The sequence below is a fragment of the Scyliorhinus canicula genome, chromosome 1 (genome assembly GCF_902713615.1).
Source record: "Scyliorhinus canicula chromosome 1, sScyCan1.1, whole genome shotgun sequence".
In the NCBI taxonomy this organism is placed as follows: Eukaryota; Metazoa; Chordata; class Chondrichthyes; order Carcharhiniformes; family Scyliorhinidae; genus Scyliorhinus; species Scyliorhinus canicula.
Window position 1 is genome coordinate 82,325,373 of NC_052146.1, and position 22,998 is coordinate 82,348,370.

Here is a 22,998-nt window from a genome sequence, read left to right on the forward strand (position 1 = left end):
CCAAATAAAAGCAATGACTTTGTCAGTGAATCCTGTTGACGTTCACTAATCAAACACCAACGCACAGTCTGTACACTTCCACAAGAAGAACACAGAGGGTCTGTCAGTGCCTGACAGACAAATAACAAGAGGATCAACAACCACCATGGAAAGTTTCTATTCTTTTAACCTGCTGTGTACTTTGCATATTCTTTTGGTTTTCCCTCTCTCCTTATCTGTACACACCGCATCCCATTTTTAATAAAAGGCTGACGTGAGAGCCAATACTCCCAGGAACTGTACCCCAGTGAGAGTGAGCACCTTCAGCAACTCTCAATGACAGTCAGCACCTTCAGCAACTCTCAGTGAGAGTCAGCACCTTCAAGAACTGTATCCCAGTGAGAGTCAGCACCTTAAGGGTCTGTACCCCAGTGGGTGCAGCGCCTTCAGGAACTGTGCCCCTGTGAGAGTCTGCACCTTCAGGAACTGTACCCCAGTGGGAGACAGCGCCTTCAGGAACTGTGCCCCTGTGAGAGTGAGCACCTTCAGGAACTGTACCCCAATGAGAGTGAGCCCCTTCAGGAACTGTATCCCAGTGAGAGTCAGCCCCTTCAGGAACTGTACCCCAGTGAGAGTCAGCATCTTCAGGAACAATACCGCAGTGAGAGTCAGCCCCTTCAGGTACTGTGCCCTAGTGGGAGTCAGCCCCTTCAGGAACTGTACCCCAATGAGAGTCAGCATCCTCAGGTACTGTGCCCAAATGAGAGTCAGCATCTTCAGGAACTGTACCCCAGTGAGATACAGCACCTTCAGGAATGATTCCTGAGTGAGAGTCAGCACCTTCAGGAACTGTATCCCAGTGAGAGTCAGCCCATTCAGGAACTGTGCCCCAGTGAGAGTCTGCAACTTCAGGAACTGTACCCCAATGAGAGTCAGCATCTTCAGGTACTGTGCCCCAATGAGAGTCAGCACCTTCAGGAACTGTACCCCAATGAGAGTCAGCACCTTCAGGAACTGTACCCCAATGAGAGTCAGCACCTTCAGGAACTGTACCCCAATGAGAGTCAGCATCTTCAGGAACTGTACCCCAATGAGAGTCAGCATCTTCAGGAACTGTACCCCAATGAGAGTCAGCATCTTCAGGAATGATTCCTGAGTGAGAGTCAGCATCTTCAGGTACTGTGCCCCAATGAGAGTCAGCCCCTTCAGGAACTGTACCCCAATGAGAGTCAGCACCTTCAGGTACTGTGCCCCAATGAGAGTCAGCACCTTCAGGAACTGTACCCCAATGAGAGTCAGCACCTTCAGGAACTGTACCCCAATGAGAGTCAGCATCTTCAGGAACTGTACCCCAATGAGAGTCAGCATCTTCAGGAACTGTACCCCAGTAAGAGTCAGCACCTTCAGGAACTGTACCCCAATGAGAGTCAGCATCTTCAGGAACTGTATCCCAATGAGAGTCAGCATCTTCAGGAACTGTACCCCAGTGAGAGTCAGCCCCTTCAGGAACTGTACCCCAATGAGAGTCAGCATCTTCAGGAACTGTACCCAAATGAGAGTCAGCATCTTCAGGAACTGTACCCCAATGAGAGTCAGCATCTTCAGGAACTGTACCCCAGTGAGAGTCAGCCCCTTCAGGAACTGTACCCCAATGAGAGTCAGCACCTTCAGGAACTGTACCCCAATGAGAGTCAGCATCTTCAGGAACTGTACCCCAATGAGAGTCAATGCCGTCAGGAACTATATCCCAGTGAGAATCAGCACCGTCAGTATTTCAGTGAATTATAAGGCTCCCATTTTAAATCTAAGTAGTTTTACTTTAATACCATTTATTTACAATTAAGCATCAGCCACACGACCTGTTTGTTACTGCTACCCATAAATTAATAAATTGAATGGCAGTGATACCAATAGAAGTTTCAGCATCCAGTGGCCAACCCTCTCCTCCTTGCAGCCATGGTCCTGTGTAATCCAGGTGAGGATAGCAACACGGACCTCAACGTCTTCACACAACAGCAACGTGCCAATCTGCTCCAGCTGGTGAGTATTTCCGGTTCTCACTGCCTGGGTACACAGGAAGTGACTAACAGCTCTCCGAAAGATCCCGGAGCCAATCTAGACACAAAATCATTAAAGATCACATGTCACATATGTCAGAACCCACCTTAGTATCAAAATAAATAAACATCATGGAATGACTTGAGTTCCAGCAGCACCAGAACAGTATTGTAGTGGGAGGAGGGGATACTGGGAGAACGAGGGGATCAGAGACGCTTTTAATGGGATCTTCACATCATGCCACATTTTTACACTCTTGTTAAGAGACGGTCTCATTTTGGGTACAGCTATAAACAAATAATTTATGTACCATCAGGCTGGATGGAGGAGACTTTAGTTCAGAGAGAAGCAGCAGCTGGAGACTGTACAAGAAATCCTCACTGCACAAATTCACCACCAATAAAACTATCTTCAGGTAGGCAGCTCGTATCAGTGGACAGCGCTGAGCAGGGCTCACCAGCCAGAGCTTTGCTTCCAGACTCATCAGCACATCCTGGAGTTCCTGGGGAGAGAAGCTGAAAAGCAATAGGTATCCTTACAACTGTGTCAGTAGATGGTTACTGTTTCTGAATACTCCCTGTACACACAAAACATTGAAATATTTAGTTTAAATCCAGCAACAATGGAGAGATGCTTTAAATACAGTCTATGGGCCAAAGGATTATTTCCAAATAATGTTCCTTTCCTTCGCAATGTGTGGCCACTCAGAAGGTATCTGGGGTCAAAGTGTGCTCCCAGCTCCCTAATGCTAATCTCAATTCAACGATGTTTCATTAAGTTCCTCCCAAATAAAGCTAGGGAATCCATTTATACAAATACATCATAGTGCCAGGCTCAACAACTGGACATGAAGACACCTGTTCATTGCAGTAGGAAGCTGGGATTACCTGCCTCTTAATATCAGGAATCCCATGTTATCAGTATTGTTCCAGAAGACATTCCCAGAGTGGAAGCTCTGCAGGACCTGGAGCAATCTGGCGAAAGGTCTAAGAAATCTGGTGCATCAAAATGTGGGTGAATTGGGTTCCCAGGAACAATGGTCGGCCTTTATCATGGAATCTTAGAATCCCTACAGTGCAGAAGGAGGCCATGCAACCCATCGAGTCTGCACCGACCCTCTTGAAGAGCACTCTACCCATGTCCACTCTGTCCTATCCCCATAAGCCCGTAACAACACCTGCATATCCTTGGATACTAAGGGGCAATTTAGCATGGCCAATCCACCTAACCTGCGCATCTTTGGACTGTGGGAAGAAACCAGAGCACTGGGAGGAAACCCACGCAGGCACAGGGAGAAAGGACAAACCCCACTGACAATTACCCAAGGCCAGAATTGAAAACGGGACCCGGCTTCTGTGAGGCAGCAGTGCTAACCACTGATCCACTGTGTTAAGTTAAGAACTGATCTCCCATATAAATAATAAAACAATAGTAAATGGTGGGGTTGGTCCGATAAGGGGCTAAACGGGGTATGGATGGAGGCAGATTGCATGGTTGAGAGACCACATGAGAACTTTGCAACTGTCTTTACCAAGGAAGAAGGCTCTGCCAAAGCCACAGTGAAAGAGGAGGGAGTTGGTATATTGCATGGGCTAAAAATTGATAAAGAGGAATTAGAAAGGCTGTCTGTATTTAAAGTGAGGAAGGGATGCCTCCAAGAATACTGAGGAAAGTAACAATGGAAATCGCAGAGGGGCTGGCCATAATCTCCCAGTCCTCCTTAGACACGACTTGAGAAAGCAAATAAGAAGTAGGAGCAGGAGTAGGCCATCTGGTCCCTCGAGCCTGCTCCGCCATTCAATGAGAACATGGCTGATCTTTTGTGGATTCTGCTCCACTTTCCGGCCCGAACACCATAACCCTTAATCCCTTTATTCTTTTTTTTTTTTTAATTTTTTTTTTTTTTAATTTAGATTACCCAATTATTTTTTCCGATTAAGGGGCAATTTAGTGTGGCCAATCCACCTACTCTGCACATTTTTTGGGTTGTGGGGGCGAAACCCACGCAGACACGGGGAGAATGTGCAAACTCCACACGGACAGTGACCCAGAGCCGGGATTCGAACCTGGGACCTCAGCGCCGTGAGGCAGCTGTGCTAACCACTAGGCCACCGTGCTGCCCTTAATCCCTTTATTCTTTAAAAAAATATCGATCTTTATTTTAAAAACATTTAATGAAGGAGCTCAACTGCTTCACTGGACAAGGAATTCCATAGATTCACAACCCTTTGGGTGAAGAAGTTCCTCCTCAATTCAGTCTGAAATCTACTTCCCCTTATTTTGAGGCTATGCCCTCTAGTTCTGCTTTCACCCGCCAGTGGAAACAACCTGCCCGCATCTATCCTATCTATTCCCTTCATAATTTTACATGTTTCTATAAGATCCCGCTTCATCCTTCTAAATTCCAATGAGTACAGTCCCAATCTACTCCACCTCTCCTCGTAATCCAACCCCTTCAACTCTGGGATTAACCTAGTGAATCTCCTCTGCACACCCTCCAGCGCCAGTACATCCTTTCTCAGGTAAGGAGACCAAAACTGAACACAATACTCCAGGTGTGGCCTCTAACCTTATACAATTGCAGCATAACCTCCCTAGTCTTAAACTCCATCCCTCCAGCAATGGAGGACAAAATTCCATTTGCTTTCTTAATCACCTGTTGCACCTGTAAACCAACTTTTTGCGACTCATGCACTAGGACACCCAGGTCTCTCTGCACAGCAGCACGTTTAATATTTTATCATTTAAATAATAATCCCTTTTTCTGTTATTCCTACCAAAATGGATAACCTCACATTTGTCAACATTGTATTCCATTTGCCAGACCCTAGCCCATTCACTTAACCTATCCAAATCACTCTGCAGACTTCCGGTATCCTCTGCACTTTTTGCTTTACCACTCATCTTAGTGTCATCTGCAAACTTGGACACATTGCCCTTGGTCCCCAACTCCAAATCATCTATGTAAATTGTGAACAATTATGGGCCCAACACTGATCCCTGAGGGACACTACTAGCTAGATATAGGACAGAGGTCAGAGGTGGGTTTTTTACGCAAAGAGTGGTGAGGCCGTGGAATGCCCTACCTGCAACAGTAGTGAACTCGCCAACATTGAGGGCATTTAAAAATTTATTGGATAAGCATATGGATGATAAGGGCATAGTGTAGGTTAGATGGCCTTTAGTTTTTTTTTTTCCATGTCGGTGCAACATCGAGGGCCGAAGGGCCTGTACTGCGCTGTATCGTTCTATGTTCTATGTTCTATGTTCTACTGTTGTCAACCAGAGAAACACCCATTAATCCCCACTCTTTGCTTTCTATTAATTAACCAATCCTCTATCCATGCTACTACTTTACCCTTAATACCATGCAACTTTATCTTATGCAGCAACCTTTTGTGTGGCACCTTGTCAAAAGCTTTCTGGAAATCCAGATATACCACATCCATTGGCTCCCCGTTATCTACCGCACTGGTAATGTCCTCAAAACATTCCACTAAATTAGTTCAGCACGACCTGCCCTTTATGAACCCATGCTGCGTCTGCCCAATGGGACAATTTCCATCCAGATGCCTCGCTATTTCTTCCTTGATGATAGATTCCAGCATCTTCCCTACTACCGAAGTTAAGTTCACTGGCCTATAATTACCCGCTTTCTGCCTACTTCCTTTTTTAAACAGTGGTGTCACATTTGCTAATTTCCAATCCGCCGGGATGTTACAGCTTTGTTCAAAAACAGGTATGGGGTGAATTTAACAACTACAGTTTAATTTCAGTTGTGAAAAAGCTCCTAAAAATTAATAATCTGGGACAAAATTAACAGTCACTCGGACAAATATGGATTAATTATGGAAAATCAATCTGGATTTCTTTGAAAGGAAAATCGTGTTTAACTAATCTGAGAGTTTTTTGATGAAGTACAGAGTGTGTTGACCAAGGTTGATGTAGTGTATATAAACTTCTAAAACAAATATGATAAATGGACACATAAAAGGTTTGCCAGCAAAGCTAAAATTCATGGATTAAACGGACCAGATTATGACAGCTAGGGTTGACGATAGAAAAGTTGTTCCTATTACCGGAAGGTACAAGAACGAGTAGTGACAGATGTAAAATTTTGAGCAGGAGATTTCAAAAGGAAACTGGATGGGCATCTGATGGAAATAAACTTCCAGCGCCACAGGGAATGGGATGACTGGATTGCTCTAACAGTGACCAGCATGAACCCAATGGGCCAAATGGTCTCCTTCTGCACCATTGTAACTCTACGACCTTAGCACCAGACAGGAGGTATAGCATGTGGGATTGACAATCCTGCTTACAATGTCACCCTAATTATTGAAATTATTTCCCTTCCCGGCTGAGGTTATTCATGAAGGCCCCACCTTCTCAACCTTGCCCCTTGCCTGAGGTGCGGCGATCCTCAGATTAAAATTATCACCTGTCAGCTCTTCCTGTCAAAGGGGAAAGCAGCCTATGGTCATCTGGGACTATAGTGGCCTTACTTACTTATACTTTAATTATTGAACATCCTACATGTCCCTTCTCCTAAACGCGTACAGCCTCCTACTCCAAGGTTCCATGGCTTGTGTCTGGTTGTTCTTCCGGCAGATTTTATCCTCACAGGAAATAGGAACATTGCAATTGTTGGGTAGGATTAGTTTCTATGGATCCTTATTCTCCGTTTCACCTGGGTTTTCCTTACTCTGCACACTAGTGTCCACACCAACCCCATTCTGAACGTGCACCTCTCTGGACCTGGGTTTGATTCCCAGCTTAGGTCAATGTCTATGTGGAGTCTGCACATTCTCCCAGTGTCTGCGTGGGTTTCCTCCGGGTGCTCCGGTTTCCTCCCACAAGTCCTGCAAGATGTGCTTAATAGGTGAATTGGACATTCCGAACTCTCCCTCAATATACCCGAACAGGCACTGTGGTGTGGTGACTTGGGATTGTCACAGTAACTTCATTGCAGTGTTAATGTAAACCTACTTTGTGACACTAATAAAGATTATTATCATATAACTGAAATCCAGAGGCTTGTCCCTTGCCTTTATGTGTCTGAGGGTCTCCTACTCACACTCCAGCTGAATGTCTCTGTCAGAGAAAAGAGGAAGCAGAGATATTGCCTGGAGATGTGTTCACTTTAGAGAACCTCACCATCCACAACTTCTAAATACTGCAGACCTGATGCACAACCTACATTTCTCAGTAGAGATTATTTATATTTCTAAATCCATTTTTTAGTTTGTTGTAACTATTTTCTTTCTTTGCCTACTAACTTGCAAAAAGCAATATCATTCTTGTCAAAATATTTATTGTATAAAACTTAGCATTGAGCAAGCATTAGAGTTCTGAGTATCAGGTAAGCTGGAATGGTTCCTTGAACTATTTTCTGAGCGGTGCGATTATGGACTTGGCATTGAGGTGGATTGTTTGCGTAAATCGATTGACTCACCAGCCTGTCTCCAGTCCAGCTCCCATGAGTGCTTCTGCCTGCAGCAGTTGTCCATGGAGGATATTGTGGGATGTAGTGTTGCCACAAAGCGGTAAATCTCCAATTAATGCTGCTAGGACCTTGCCGTACTCCAAGAGTGGGACCAACGCAACAAGAGCCTTTGCAGACATCACACGCACACTGTGAATTGGATTGGCTGCCAGTTGGGACAAAGGTTGGAGAAATCTGGAGCAATCACTGAGGAGAACACACAAAATAGTGAATTTACTTAATTTGAATGGGGATTTACACAGGAGGCATCGCTGAGGGATTAAATGAATAATTTGCATCTGTCTTTACCAAAGAAGATCCTGCCCAGCTCATAGTGAAAAAGGTAATTTAGTCACTTGAAGGGTTAAAATTGAAAAGGAGGTGGTACTGGATCGGCTATTTGTATTTAAAGATGATAAGGTGCCAGACCGAATGAGATGCATTCAAGGGTACTGAAGGAAGTGAGAATGGGAATTGCAGAGACACTGGCCTTCATTTTCACTCTTCCTTTAACCCGGGGTGGTGCCAGAGGATTGGAGAATTACAAAAACTCACCGCTTTTGAAAGAAATGGTGTGAAGATAATCCCAGCACCTAAATCCCAATCAATGCAACCTTGGTTTCTAGAAGAATTCTAGAAACGATAATTCAGGACAAAATTAATGGTCACTAGGGCAAAAGTAGTTTAATTAAGGAAAGCCGGCACAGATTTATTTAAGAAAATTGTATTTAACTAACTTGCTGAAGATTTTTGATGAGGCAACAGAGAGGGTTGATGAGGGCAATACTATTGATGTGGTGAACATTTGAAAGGCACTTAATAAAGTGCTGCACAACAGACTTGTGAGCAAAGTTATGGGGCGCAATTCTCCCAAAACGGGAGAAATCGTAAAGCTGGCGTAAAACCCGGGCGGGTTTTACGGCAGCGCGCCCCTTCCCGACCGGGGACCGATTCTGGTCCCCGGTCGGGGCTAGCAGCCCGACGCCGTAGGCTCCGGCAAGACGGGCTTAACGAAAATCGTTAAGCCCGCTTGCCGGAGTTAGCGCCGGCTGACGCGTCATATGACGTCAGCCGCGCATGCGCAGTTTGGAAGACTCCAACCCGCGCATGCGCGGGTGACGTCATCGCGTTTTTTGCGCGAAACCCGCGCATGCGCGGGCCGGGTTGCCCCTCAGCCGCCCCGCGAATGGATACTGCGGGGCGGCGGAAGGACAAGTAGTGCGCGGGCATTGGGCCCGCTGCCCGCGATCGGTGGGCACCGATCGCGGGCCCATGGCACCCTTTTTACGGCCGTGGTACGGCCGTGCCAATCGGTGCCATGATTATTAATAGCGAGTTAGTCACGCCGTTTTTACGAACGGCAAGACCAGGTGTGTTTGCCGTTCGTAAAAACGGCGTAAAGGGCTGGGACTTCGGCCCATCTAACAGCTGAGAATCGCTGCCGGCCGTAAAAAAACGGCGGCAGCGATTCGGGTCGGGACTTCGGCGGGTGGGGGGGGGGGGGGAGAATAGCGGGAGGGCAGCAAAAATGTCGGGAAGGCCCTCCCGCTATTCTCCCACCCGTCGTGGGGGGCGGAGAATTTCGCCCATGGTTTGTGCAATAAAGGGGACAGTGGCAACAAGGGCATGAATTTGGCTGGAAATAAAATAATGGTTAATGGATGTTTTTCGGATTGGAGGAAGTTTTATAGTGGACTTCCCCAGGAGTCAGTGTTGGGACACCTGACCGTCCTGATTTATATTAATCACCTGGACCTTGGTGTATGGAGCACAATTTCAAAATTTGCGATGGTACAAAACTTGGAAGTATTGAGACTGTAAGGAGGAGAGAGTAGAACTTGGAAAAGGTACAGAGTTTAGTGGAATTGGAGACAAGAGGCAGATGAAATTTAATGCCGACAAACGTGATTAATTTTGGTAGAAAAAAGAGAAAGATCAGGAGAGACCTCACTGAGGATCAGGAAACATCACACTGAGGATCAGGAAACATCACACCGATTATCAGGAATTATCACACCAAGGATCAGGAAATGTCTCACTGAGGATCAGGAAATATCTCACTGAGGATCAGGAAATATCTCACTGCCGATCAGAAAATATCACACTGAGGATCAGGAAATATCACACTGAGGATCAGGAAATATCTCACTGCCGATCAGGAAATATCACACTGAGGATCAGAAAATATCTCACTGAGGATCAAGAAATATCACACTGCCGATCAGGAAATATCACACTGAGGATCAGGAAATATCTCACTGAGGATCAGGAAATATCTCACTGAGGATCAGGAAATATCTCACTGAGGATCAGGAAATATCACAGTGAGGATCAGGAAATATCTCACTGAGGATCAGGAAATATCACACTCAGGATCAGGAAATATCACACTGAGGATCCGGAAATATCACACTGCCGATCAGGAAATATCTCACTGATTATCAGGAAATATCACACTGAGGATCAGGAAATATCTCACTGAGGATCAGGAAATATCACACCGAGGATCAGGAAATATCTCACTGAGGATCAGGATATATCACACTGATTATCAGGAAATATCTCACTGAGGATCCGGAAATATCTCACTGAGGATCAGGAAATATCACACTGAGGATCAGGAAATATCTCACTGAGGATCAGGAAATATCACACTGCCGATCAGGAAATATCACACTGCCGATCAGGAAATATCACACCGAGGATCCAGAAATATCACACTGCCGATCAGGAAATATCACACCGAGGATCAGGAAATATCACACTGAGGATCAGGAAATATCACACTGAGGGTCAGGAAATATCTCACCGAGGATCCGGAAATATCACACTGAGGATCAGGAAATATCACACTGAGGATCAGCAAATATCTGACTGCAACACTCCCTTACCCATTTGTGTCATCTGAACTTGGTTGAAGTTTCGCCAATAAAGTGAGAACAGGGTGGAGCGAGGGATAGAGGTGAAGCTGTCCTCCCTCAGGGACAGAGTCTTGGCTTGTCGCACACTGCAGTTCTTTAAGAAGTAGACTCTTCAGATCTGGATGGTGCATGAAGAATGCACACGATGTCACCCCGCTCTTTGATGAGCCATCTCGGCTAGGCTTCTGATCCAATATACGAGAGGTCAAAGTACCTGTAAGGAAGGAGGTACAAATCCAGTGTGGATGAAGGACAGAGAGTGAAAGAAGGACAGAGATTGGGAGAAGGACAGAGAGTGATGAGAGGAAGAAGGATGTTTTACCCAAAGAAAAGACTCCCAATCAGAAAGTAACAGCACAATACTTACTGAAAAGTTGAATGGCTGCATTTCGCATGGCCCAGCAGCCAGAGCTAAGCCCTCGCAGGCACAGGGTAGCCATATTGCTGGTGTATGTTAATACAGCTGATCCTAGAACCGAGCTCCGAGTTAGAGTTTGCAATGTGTGGACTGAACAAACCTGAAAAACATGATCAGCAGATAAACAGCAGGAATCAGGCCATTGCACAATATAATCAGGCAAAAGTGATATCAGGAAGAGAATTATCCTTTGATTAGCTTCCAGCATGTCCATTACGCTTGGATATCTGTCATTCTACATGTAAACAATTAGAATCTCTAGATTAGATTCAAATGTGCAAGTCTATCCCAGGAATCTGTTATTCTATACAGAAACATTGAACTCCTAGACCAGATTTCACTGTTTACCTTAGTTGGAAGTATTTGCTATTCTGTACGTAAACCATCCAAACTATTCCATCAGATTCACCTGTAATTTACTGTATGTGGAAAAACATAGAAGTTACGGCACATTGTCAAAGCAGTCTCTTTCGTTGTTCAATTGTCACGTGAACACGTGACACTAATCAGTTCAGAAGGGAAAGGAAAAAAGAACCAAAGAAAGAGTATAAGAAACGGTTAATATAAATATTCAAGGTTTGACAGAGGTATTCAAAATCATGAGGGGTCTGTAGAGATGAGGCAGTGAGAAACTGTGCCTACTAGTGCAGGGATCACACGAGGGCACAGATGTAATGTACAGTAATTGGCAAAAGCAATGGGGACATGAGGCGAAACATTTTCCAGCAGAGAGTGGTTGGGATCTAGAATCCTTGAGGGTGTAGTGAAGGCAGGTTTAATCGAGCCATTCAAGGTGCAATAGGATTATCTGAGATAGGAGGGCCAGTTAGGTTGAAAAAAAATAGTTGATGAACAGAAAACAGCAAGTGTGGCAAATGGTTATTTCTCAGACTACAGGATGGTAGACAGTGATGTTCCCAAAGGTCAGGGACCACTGCTTTTAAACATCGTGACTTAGATATTGGAATGCAGAGTCAAATTTCAAAATGTGCTGATGATACCAAACATGGAGATGAGGGAAACAAGTGAGGATACCAATCAATTGCAGTAGGTTTCCTCCCACAGTCCAAAGATGTGCAGGTTAGGTGATTTGGCCATGCTAAATTGCCCCTTAGGGTGGGGTTGCAGGAATAGAACAGGGGATTAGTCCTAGGTCATGTGATAGTTCAAAGGGTCAGTGCAGACTCAATGGGCCGGATGGTCTCCTTTTGCACCGTAGGGATTCTATGATTTAAACCTTGCCATTATTAACAAGACTCGCCTTTGTGTGAAAGGATTAGACGGGGTTAAACTTTTTTAAGTGCATCCAGGATAGCTTTTTGTGCCAGTGCATAGACAGTTCTACTAGGGATGGAGCAATTCTAGGTAATTCTAGGAAACGAAGCCGGGCAAGTGGTCGAAGTGTCAATGGGTGAGCATTTTGCGGATAGTGACCATAATTCTGTCAGTTGCAATGTCACGGGGACGGCACATGTCACAGTGCCAGAGACCCAAGTTCAATTCTGGCCTTGGGTGACTGTCTATGTGGAGGTTGCACTTTAACCCCGTGTTTGCATGTATTTCCTCCGGGTGCTCCGGTTTCGTCCCACAGTCCAAAGATGTAAAGGTTAGGTGGATTGGCCATTCTAAATGGTCACTTAGTGTCCAGGGATGCGTAGGTTAATTAAAGGGTTATAGGAATAGGGCGAGGAAGTGAGCTTGGGTGGAGGACTCTTTCAGAGGGTCAGTGCAGACTCGATAAGCTGAATGGCCTCCTTCTGCACTGTAGGGATTAGAATATAGAACATACAGAACATAGAACATATAGTGCCGGCCATTCGGCCCATCGAGTCTGCACCGACCCACTTTAAGCCCTCACTTTCACCCTACCCCCGTAACCCAATAACCCCTCCTAACCATTTTTTTGGACGCTAAGGCAATTTAGCATGTCCAATCCACCTAATCTGCACGTCTTTGGACTGTGGGAGGAAACCGGAGCACCCGGAGGAAACCCACGCAGACACGGGGAGAACGTGCAGACTCCGCACAGACAGTGACTGAGCAGGGAATCGAACCAGGGACCATTGCGCTGTGAAGCCACAGTGCTAACCACTGTTCTGCCCCTATGATTCTAACATGGCTCTGAGTATGGTTAGCAAAATAGATTGGATTGGATTTGTTTATTGTCACGTTTACCGAGGTACAGTGAAAAGTATTTTTCTGCGAGCAGCTCAACAGATCATTAAGTACATGGGAAGAAAAGGGAATAAAAGAAAATACATAATAGGGCAATAACAGGTATACAATGTAACTACATAAGCAATGGCATCGGATGAAGCATTGAGGGTGTAGTGTTAATTAGGTCAGTCCATAAGAGGGGCATTTAGGAGTCTGGTAACAGCTCGGAAGAAGCTGTTTTTGAGTCTGTTCGTGCGTGTTCTCAGACTTCTGTATCTCCTGTCCGATAAGCAGACAAGTGACCGATGGAATTTATTTTTAAAATGTATTTATTTAAAGTTTTTCAAAAAGTTTTACAGAACACTCCAAAAAAGAAAATAATAGAAAGAGAAAACATGCCAACCAAACAGAACAACTTAACCCTCTAAACCAGGGGTGGGCAAACTACGGCCCGCCAAAGGTTTTTATGCGGCCCATACGTTGACTTGAGTAGGGTGATCATTGCTCGGCACAACATCAAGGGCCGAAGGGCCTGTTCTGTGCTGTACTGTTCTATGTTGTATGTTCTATATGAGGCGCCCAGAATCATAACCGGGTGAAGCGCCATTTTTGAAAAGTAGAGAAAAAGAGGGCTAAAGGCAGGATGCCGCCGGGGGAAGCGCTGAGGTATATGCCGCACGCTAATTGGTTACAACCGGGACTATTAATTAATATACTATGCGGCCCTTTAAAATTGTGAATTTCTGAATGTGGCCCTTGCACGGAAAAGTTTGCCCACCCCTGCTCTAAACGATAAACAGTTTAACAAATTAACACCCAACTCAAAACAAAATAGGGCAAGCGCTCCTTTCAAAAAGGAAAAGAAAACAAAAGGAAAGATCTCTGAGATCTTACCCTCTCCGACCCACACACCCAAAATCACCCTGTCCTGTATCCTTCGGGCAGGCAGCAACGGAAATTCTCCTACCTGCTTCCTGACAAATGCCCGAACCTGCATGTACCTGAAGGCATTTCCCGAGGGTAACCCGAATTTCTCCTCCAGTGCCTTTAAGCTGGCAAAAGTCCCATCAATGAATAGATCCCCCAACCTCCTAATTCCCGCCCGGTGCCAGCTTCGGAACCCACCATCTGTCCTGCCTGGGGCAAACCTATGATTATTCCGTATCGGGGACAAAACTGAGGCCCCCGTCTCCCCCCTGTGCCGCCTCCATTGCCCCCAAATCTTCAGCGTTGCCGTCACCACCGGGCTCGTGGCATACCGCGCCGGCGGAAGCGGCATCGGTGCCGTCACCAGTGCCCCCAGGCTAGTACCTACACAAGACGCCGCCTCTAGCCTTTTCCATGCCGCCCCCTCTCCCTCCATCATCCATTTACGAATCATCGTTTGCTGCCCAGTAGTAGCGACACAGATTTGGCAGCGCCAACCCACCCCTCCCTCGACTGCGCTCTAAGAACAGTCTTTTAACCCTCGGTGTCTTATTGGCCCACACAAATCCCATGATACTCTTGCTCACTCACTTGAAAAAGGCTTTAGGGATGAGGATGGGCAGGCACAGAAACACAAACAAAAACCTAGGGAGGACCGTCATCTTGACAGACTGCACCCTACCTGCTAGGGAGAGCGGAAGCATGTCCCACCTCTTAAAGTCCTCCTCCATCTAGTCCACCAGCCATGCCAGATTGAGCCTATGCAAGACCCCCCAACTCTTGGCCACCTGGATATCCAAATACCAAAAAAGCCTCTCCACCATCTTGAGCGGCAGCTCCTCCAACCTCTTTTCCTGGCCCCGCAGCATGCACCACAAAGAGCTTGCTCTTCCCAACGTTAAGCTTATACCCCGAGAAGTCTCCAAACTCCCCGAGGGTCTGCATAACCTCCCCCATCCCTTCCACCAGGTCCTTAATATACAAAAGCAAATCATCCGCATATAGTGAGACGCGGTGTTCCTCTTCCACCCCCCCCCCCCCCCCCCCCCCCGGACCAAACCCCTCCAGCTTCTAGATTCCCTCAGCACCATGGCCAATGGCTCAATTGCCAAAGCAAACAGCAGGTGGGACAGAGGGCACCCCTGCCTCGTTCCACTATATAGTCTAAAGTACTCTGACCTCAACCGGTTCGTCGATACATTCGCCACCAGGGTCTGGTATAGCAATTTAACCCACCCTATGAACCCCTCCCCAAACCCAAAACTACCCAGCACCTCCCACAGGTACTCCCACTCCACCCGGTCAAAGGCCTTCTGCTCGTCCATAGCCGCCACCACCTCTGCATCCCCCCCCTCTGAGGGCATCATAATCACATTCAGGGGCCTCCACACATTTGCATTCAAAAGCCTGCCCTTCCCAAATCCCGTCTGATCCTCATGTATCACTCCCGGGACATAATCCTCAATCCTAGTGGCCAGGATCTTCGCTAACAACTTGGCATCCACATTAAGGAGTGAAATCGGCCTATACGAGCCACACTGTAGCGGATCTTTGTCCCGCTTAAGAATAAGCGAGATCAGAGCTCTCGACATCGTCGGGGGAGGACATCCTTTTTCTCCCGCCTCGTTAAAAGTTCTCAACAGCAACGGAGCCAACAGTTCCGAAAACTTCCTATAAAATTCAATTCTGATTTGTACAAGTTCTCATAAAAATCCCTAAAGACCTCATTTATTCTGACTGGACTCCGCACCGTATTCCCTCCCTTGTCCCTGATTCCCCCAATTTCCCTAGCCGCCTCCTTCTTCCGCAGCTGATGCGCCAGCATCCGTCTCGCCTTCTCCCCATATTCATACGCTGCTCCTTGTACCTTCCTCCACTGGGCCTCAGCTTTCCCCATCGTCAACAAGTCAAACTCCGTTTGCAGCTCCGGCGCTCCTTCAACATCCCCTCCACGGGGATTCCGCATATCTCCTATCCACCCTAAGTATCTCTCCAACCAATCTATCCCTCTCCCTCTTCTCTCTGTGAGCCCTGATGGCGATCAGCTCCCCTCTAACCACCGCCGTCAGCGCCTCCCAGACCACACTCACCGAAACCTCCCCATTGTCATTGGCCTCCATATACCTCTGTATACACCCCCGGATCCGCCCACAGACCTCCTCATCTGCCAATAATCCCACGTCCAAGCGCCACAACGGGTGCTGGCCCCTCTCTTCTCCCAACTCCAGCTCCACCCAATGCGGGGTGTGATCCGAAATCGCGATGGCCGAATACTCCGTCCCATCTACTCTCGGGATCAGTGCCCTGCTCACCACGAAAGAGTCTATCCGTGAATAGGCCTTGTGCACGTGGGAAAAGAAGGCGAACTCCCTCGCTCTTGGCCTAGCAAACCTCCACGGATCCTCTCCCCCCATCTGATCCATAAACCCCCTCAGGACCTTGGCCGCAGCCGGCCTCTTACCCGACCTAGACCGATCTATTGCCAGGTCCAGTACCGTGTTGAAATCCCCCCCCCCCCCCATAATTAGGTTCCCCACCTTCAAATCCGGGATCCAACTTAGAATCCGCTTCATGAACCCTGCATCGTCCCAATTTGGGGCATATATATTCACCAGCACCACCCGGGCCCCCTGCAGCTTACAACTCACCATCACATAACGGCCCCCTTTATCCGCCACAATACACCAGAATTGCTACCCCCCTGTTCTTCGCGTCCAACCCAGAGTGAAAGACCTGCCTTACCCATCCCTTCCTCAGCCTGGTCTGATCTGCAACTTTCAGGTGCGTCTCCTGTAGCATGGTTACGTCTGCCTTCAGTCCCTTTAACTGTGCAAATATCCGGGCCCTCTTTACTGGCCCATTTAGGCCTCTCACATTCCCCTCCCCCCCCCCCCAGCGCCGACTAGCCATCTCCTTTTTTGGCTCCCTGCCCCAACGCTCCCTATTATCTCCAGCTCCCCCTCGGTCAATACAGCAGCAACCCGGTACCCTCTCCAGCTCCCCCTCGGTCAATACAGCAGCAACCCGGTACCCACCCCCCTCAACAGCCCCCACCCCCGGCCAAGCAATTGCTTGACCCCCCCCCCCTACTCCCCCCATTGCACTCCCGTAAGTCAGCTGACTCCTGCTGACCCCGGCCGCTCCCGCCTCTACCACCGATCCCCGCAGAATTCCAGCCTAAAACCCAAGTCTCTCTCCTCCCCCCCCCCCCCCCCCCCTTCCCAACACCCCCTGCAAACCAATGTGGACTCCAGTTCAATAGCACCTCCCTGCGTCCGGCCCCGCCCCCTCTCTTTCCTCGGGAAAAGAAAAACCCGCGCTCCCAGTCCGGGCTGACCCTGCCCTCTATTGCGCAGCTCCATTCTTCTACGACCTCACCCCCATCCACAGAGGTCCAGGGTTCCCGGCCCCTTCTCCCCCCCCACCGAACGCGGGGAACAACCCCTCCCAGATCAGCGCCCGCACAGGAAAAAAAAAGAGAAGAAAAGAAACACAAATATCACCCTCTCCCACTCCACAACATCCCTCAAAACATGCTACAGACCACTAATTTGAGTCCAGCTTCTCATTTTTGATAAAGGTACACACCTCGCCAGCGTATCAAAATAGTGGTGACGGTCCTGATATGTGACCCACAGTGCATGGGCTGCAAGAGCCTAAACTTCACCCCCTTTCCGTGGACAACCGCCTTGGCCCCATTGAATCCTGCCCTCTTCTTGGCCAGCTCTGCGCTCCAGTCCTGGTAAATGTGAATTTCAGCATTCTCCCACCTACTGCTCCGCTCCTTCTTCGCCCACCTCAAGACGCACTCCCTGTCAGTGAAACGGTGAAACCTCACCACCACAGCTCTCGACGGCTCGTTCGCCCTCGGTCTCCTCGCCAGGACTCTGTCCGCCCCATCCAGCTCCAAGGGCCTCGGGAAGGCTCCCGCGCCCATCAGCGTACTCAGCATCGTAGCTACATACGCCCCAGCATCCCACCCCTCCGCACCTTCAGGGAGACCCAGAATTCACAAATTCTTCCTTCTCGACCTGTTCTCCAGATCCTCGAATTTCTCCTGCCACTTTTTATGGAGCGCCTCGTGCGCCTCCACCTTCACTGCCAGGCTCAGGATCTCGTCCTCGTTATCAGAGGCCTTCTGCTGCACCTCTTTAATCGCTGTCCCCTGCATCCTCTGGTTCTCTACCAGCCTTTCTATCGACGCCTTCATAGGGGCCAACATCTCTGCCTTCAATGCCGCAAAGTAACTTCGTAGAAACTCTTGCTGCTCTCGGGACCATTGAGCCCACGCTGCCTGGTCTCCGCCTGCCGCCAGCTTGCTTTTTCGCACCCTTTCTCCTCTCTTCTCTGATGCCCCCTTTTTGACCGCATCGCTCCTGGTCCACTCCATACAGTGCTGGGGGAACTTCACTGCCGTCTTCCCACACCGGGAATCGTCAACCAAGTGCCGCTGGGGCTCCTTAAAAGGGCCCAAACGTCAGTTTTCGGCAGGAGCTGCAGAATGTGCGACCTACCCAGGCATTGCCGCAACCGGAAGTCTCACAGATGGAATTTAATACTGAGGAATCTGGGTCTTTCATTTTGGAACAAGATATAGGAAGAGGCAATATAGACTTAATGCCATAATTCTGAAGTGTGAGCAGGCACAGAGGTACCTAGTGGTTCATGCACACAGATCTTTGATGATGACAGTATAAATTGAGAGAATTGTTAGCTAAGAATCTGAGATCTTGGGCTTCATAAATAGAGCCATTAAGGATAAAAGCAGGGAAATTATTTATTTTTTAAATTTAGAGTACCCAATTCTTTTCTTTCCCAATTAAGGGGCAATTTAGCGTGGCCAATCCACCTACCTACACATTTTTGGGTTGTGGGGGTGAGACCCACGCAAACACGGGGAGAATGTGCAAACTCCACACGGACAGTGACCCGGGGCCAGGATCGAACCCGGGTCCTCAGCCCTGTGAAGCAGCAGTGGTAACCATTGCACCACCGTGCTGCCCAAAAGCAGGGAAATTAGGTTGAACCTTTATAAAGTTCTGGTTACGCTGCAAAGTGAGTATTGCATCCAGTTTTGGTCTCTGCACTTAAAGAAGGATGTAATTCTTGAGAGGAGTTTTACCAAAATAGTTCCAGGGAAGAGGTTAGATAGGAGAAGTTGTGGCTGTTCCCCTTGGGGGAAAAAGAGGTGAAGAGTGATCTGATAGATGTGTACAAACTTATGACAGGTTTAGATGAAAGAAACAAAGAAAAGCTGGGTACCAATATCCTGGGAGGGAGATTTGCTAGTGCTCTTCGGGGGGGTTTAAACTAATTCAGCAGGGGGATGGGAACCTAAATTGTAGACCGAGTGTACAGGATGTTGAGAGTAGTGAGGTCAGGGATAGGGTTAAAAGTTCGAAAGAGGGCACCGGCAAGCAGGACGCTGGTTTGAAGTGTGTCTACTTCAACGCCAGGAGCATCCGGAATAAGGTGGGTGAGCTTACAGCATGGGTTGGTACCTGGGATCTCGATGTTGTGGCGATTTCGGAGACATGGGTAGAGCAGGGACAGGAATGGTTGTTGCAGGTTCCAGGATTTAGATGTTTCTGTAAGAACAGAGAAGATGGTAAAAGAGGGGGGGGTGTGGCATTGTTAATCAAGGAAAGTATTACGGCGGTAGAAAGGACGCTTGAGGACTCGTCTACTGAGGCAGTATGGGCCGAGGTTAGGAACAGTAGAGGAGAGGTCACCCTGTTGGGAGTTGTCTATAGACCTCCGAATAGTCCCAGAGATGTAGAGGAAAGGATTGCAAAGATGATTCTTGACAGGAGCGAGAGTAACAGGGTAGTTGTTATGGGGGACTTTAACTTTCCAAATATTGACTGGAAATACTATAGTTCGAGTACTATAGATGGGTCAGTTTTTGTGCAGTGTGTGCAGGAGGGTTTTCTGACACAGTATGTAGACAGGCCAACAAGGGGCGAGGCCACATTGGATTTGGTACTGGGTAATGAACCCGGCCAGGTGTTAGATTTAGATGTAGGTGAGCACTTTGGTGATAGTGATCACAACTCGGTTATGTTTACTTTAGCAATGGGCAGGGATAGGTATATACCGCAAGGCAAGAATTATAGCTGGGGGAAAGGCAATTATGATGCTATTCGGCAAGATTTAGGAGGTATAGGATGGGGAAGGAAACTGCAGGGGATGGGTACAATCGAAATGTGGAGCTTTTTCAAGGAACAGCTACTGCGTGTCCTTGATAAGTATGTACCTGTCAGGCAGGGAGGAAGTTGTCGAGCAAGGGAGCCGTGGTTTACTAAGGAAGTTGAAGCACTTGTCAAGAGGAAGAAGAAGGCTTATGTTAGGATGAGACATGAAGGCTCAGTTAGGGCACTTGAGAGTTACAAGTTAGCCAGGAAGGACCTAAAGGGAGAGTTAAGAAGAGCGAGGAGAGGACACGAAAAGTCGTTGGCGGATAGGATCAAGGAAAACCCTAAGGCTTTCTATAGGTATATCAGGAACAAAAGAATGACTCGAGTAAGATTAGGGCCAATCAAGGATAGTAGTGGAAAGTTGTGTGTGGAATCAGAGGAGATAGGGGAAGCATTAAATGGATATTTTTCGTCAGTGTTTACACTGGAGAAAGACAATGTTGTCGAGGAGAACACTCAGGTTCAGTCGACCAGGCTAGATGGAATTGAGGTTCAAAAGGAGGAGGTGTTAGCAATTTTAGAAAATGTCAAAATAGACAAGTCCCCTGGGCCAGATGGGATTTATCCTAGGATTCTCTGGGAAGCCAGGGAGGAGATTGCAGAGCCTTTGTCCTTGATCTTTATGTCGTCTTTGTCGACAGGAATAGTGCCGGAAGACTGGAGGATAGCAAATGTTGTCCCCTTGTTCAAGAAGGGGAATAGAGACAACCCTGGTAATTATAGACCTGTGAGCCTTACTTCGGTTGTGGGTAAAATGTTGGAAAAGGTTATAAGAGATAGGGTTTATAATCATCTTGAAAAGAACAAGTTGATTAGCGATACTCAACACGGTTTTGTGAAGGGTAGGTCATGTCTCACAAACCTTATTGAGTTTTTTGAGAAGGTGACCAAACAGGTGGATCAGGGTAAAGCTGTTGATGTGGTGTATATGGATTTCAGTAAGGCGTTTGATAAGGTTCCCCACGGTAGGCTATTGCAGAAAATAAGGAAGTATGGAATTGAAGGTGATTTAGCGGTTTGGATCAGTAATTGGCTAGCTGAAAGAAGACAGAGGGTGGTGGTTGATGGCAAATGTTCATCCTGGAGTTCAGTTACTAGTGGTGTACCGCAAGGATCTGTTTTGGGGCCACTGCTGTTTGTAATTTTTATAAATGACCTGGAAGAGGGTGTAGAAGGATGGGTTAGTAAATTTGCAGATGACACAAAGGTCGGTGGAGTTGTGGATAGTGCTGAAGGATGTTATAGGATACAGAGGGACATAGATAAGCTGCAGAGCTGGGCTGAGAGGTGGCAGATGGAGTTTAATGCGGAAAAGTGTGAGGTGGTTCACTTTGGAAGGAGTAACAGGAATGCAGAGTACTGGGCTAATGGCAAGATTCTTGGTAGTGTAGATGAACAGAGAGATCTCGGCATCCAGGTACATAAATCCCTGAAAGTTGCCACCCAGGTTAATAGGGCTGTTAAGAAGGCATATGGTGTGCTAGCCTTTATAAGCAGGGGGATTGAGTTTCGGAACCACAAGGTCATGCTGCAGCTGTACATAACTCTGGTGCGGCCACACCTGGAGTACTGCGTGCAGTTCTGGTCACCACATTATAGGAAGGATGTGGAAGCTTTGGAAAGGGTTCAGAGGAGATTTACTAGGATGTTGCCTGGTATGGAGGGAAGGTCTTACGAGGAAAGGCTCAGGGAATTGAGGTTGTTTTCGTTAGAGAGGAGAAGGCTGAGAGGTGACTTAATAGAGACATATAAGATAGTCAGAGGGTTAGATAGGGTGGACAGTGAGAGTCTTTTTCCTCGGATGGTGATGACCAACACGAGGGGACATAGCTTTAAATTGAGGGGTGAGAGATATAGGACAGATGTCAGAGGCAGTTTCTTCACTCAGAGAGTAGTAGGGGTGTGGAACGCCTTGCCTGCAACAGTAGTAGACTCGCCAACTTTAAGGGCATTTAAGTGGTCGCTGGATAGACATATGGATGAAAATGGAATAGTGTAGGTCAGATAGGCTTCAGATGGTTTCACAGGTCGGCGCAACATCGAGGGCCGAAGGGCCCGTACTGCGCTGTAGTGTTCTATGTTCTATGTTCTATGTTCCCACTATCAGATGGTAGAAGGACTATAAGACGCAGGCTCAAGGTTTTGGGGTCAGAGATGCCGGGGAGATTTTGAAGACAAACTATTTATGCAGCAGGTAATAATGGCCTGGAATTCGATGCTCATGAGGGTGGTGAGGCGGGGGGGGAGACAATCAATGATTTTAAAAGAAAATTGGACAGATAGTTGAGGAAAATAAAACCTGGAAGGCCATCAGGGTAGAGTGAGGCAATAATCATTTTCTATCGGAAGAGTAAGGAGAGGCAATATAAAATGAAGGCTACAATTCTAAAGGGGGTGTAGAAGCAGAGAGACCTGGGGGTACATGTATACAAATTCTTGAATGTGGAGGAAGGTTGAGAGAGTGGTTAATTTGGCATACAAGATCCTTGGCTTTATAAATCGTGGAATAGAGCACAAGAGCAAGGAAGTGATGATAAGCACAGACTCAGTTTTAACAGGAATATTCTGTCCAATTATGGTCACCACACTTCAGGAAGGATGTGAAAGTATTAGAGAAGGTGCAGAAAATATTCATGAGAATGGTTCCCGGAATGAGGAATTTCAGTTATACTGATAAACCTGGAGAAGCTGGGGCTGTTCTCTTGGTGAATGTGAAGAAACATTGAAAGTCATGAGGACAGAGTAGATAAAGAGAAACTGTTCCCGTTACTGGAAGGATCATTGATTTAATGATTTAAGGTGACAGGCAGCAAGAGATGAAACCTTCTTCCATAGCGAGAGATTAGGCTCTGGAAT

At 47.3% G+C, this 22,998-nt stretch overlaps 1 protein-coding gene across 7 annotated transcripts in view; it reads right to left on the reverse strand.

The window, feature by feature from the left end:
• The window catches only part of si:ch211-225b11.4 (thyroid adenoma-associated protein homolog), a 188,859-nt gene that overhangs the window by 38,171 nt on the left and 127,690 nt on the right, over positions 1–22,998 (reverse strand). For all 7 annotated transcript variants that reach the window (XR_005460320.1, XR_005460324.1, XR_005460317.1 and 4 more), the window contains exons 21-25: positions 10,811–10,961; positions 10,414–10,657; positions 7,493–7,729; positions 2,348–2,552; positions 1,888–2,094 (exon numbers count right to left, since the gene is read on the reverse strand). Coding sequence is in view for 1 of the 7 variants with exons in the window: in XM_038794198.1 (XP_038650126.1) it covers positions 1,888–2,094; positions 2,348–2,552; positions 7,493–7,729; positions 10,414–10,657; positions 10,811–10,961 (1,044 nt within the window). In the remaining 6 variants the exon portion in view is untranslated. The remainder of the gene's footprint in view (positions 1–1,887; positions 2,095–2,347; positions 2,553–7,492; positions 7,730–10,413; positions 10,658–10,810; positions 10,962–22,998) is intronic.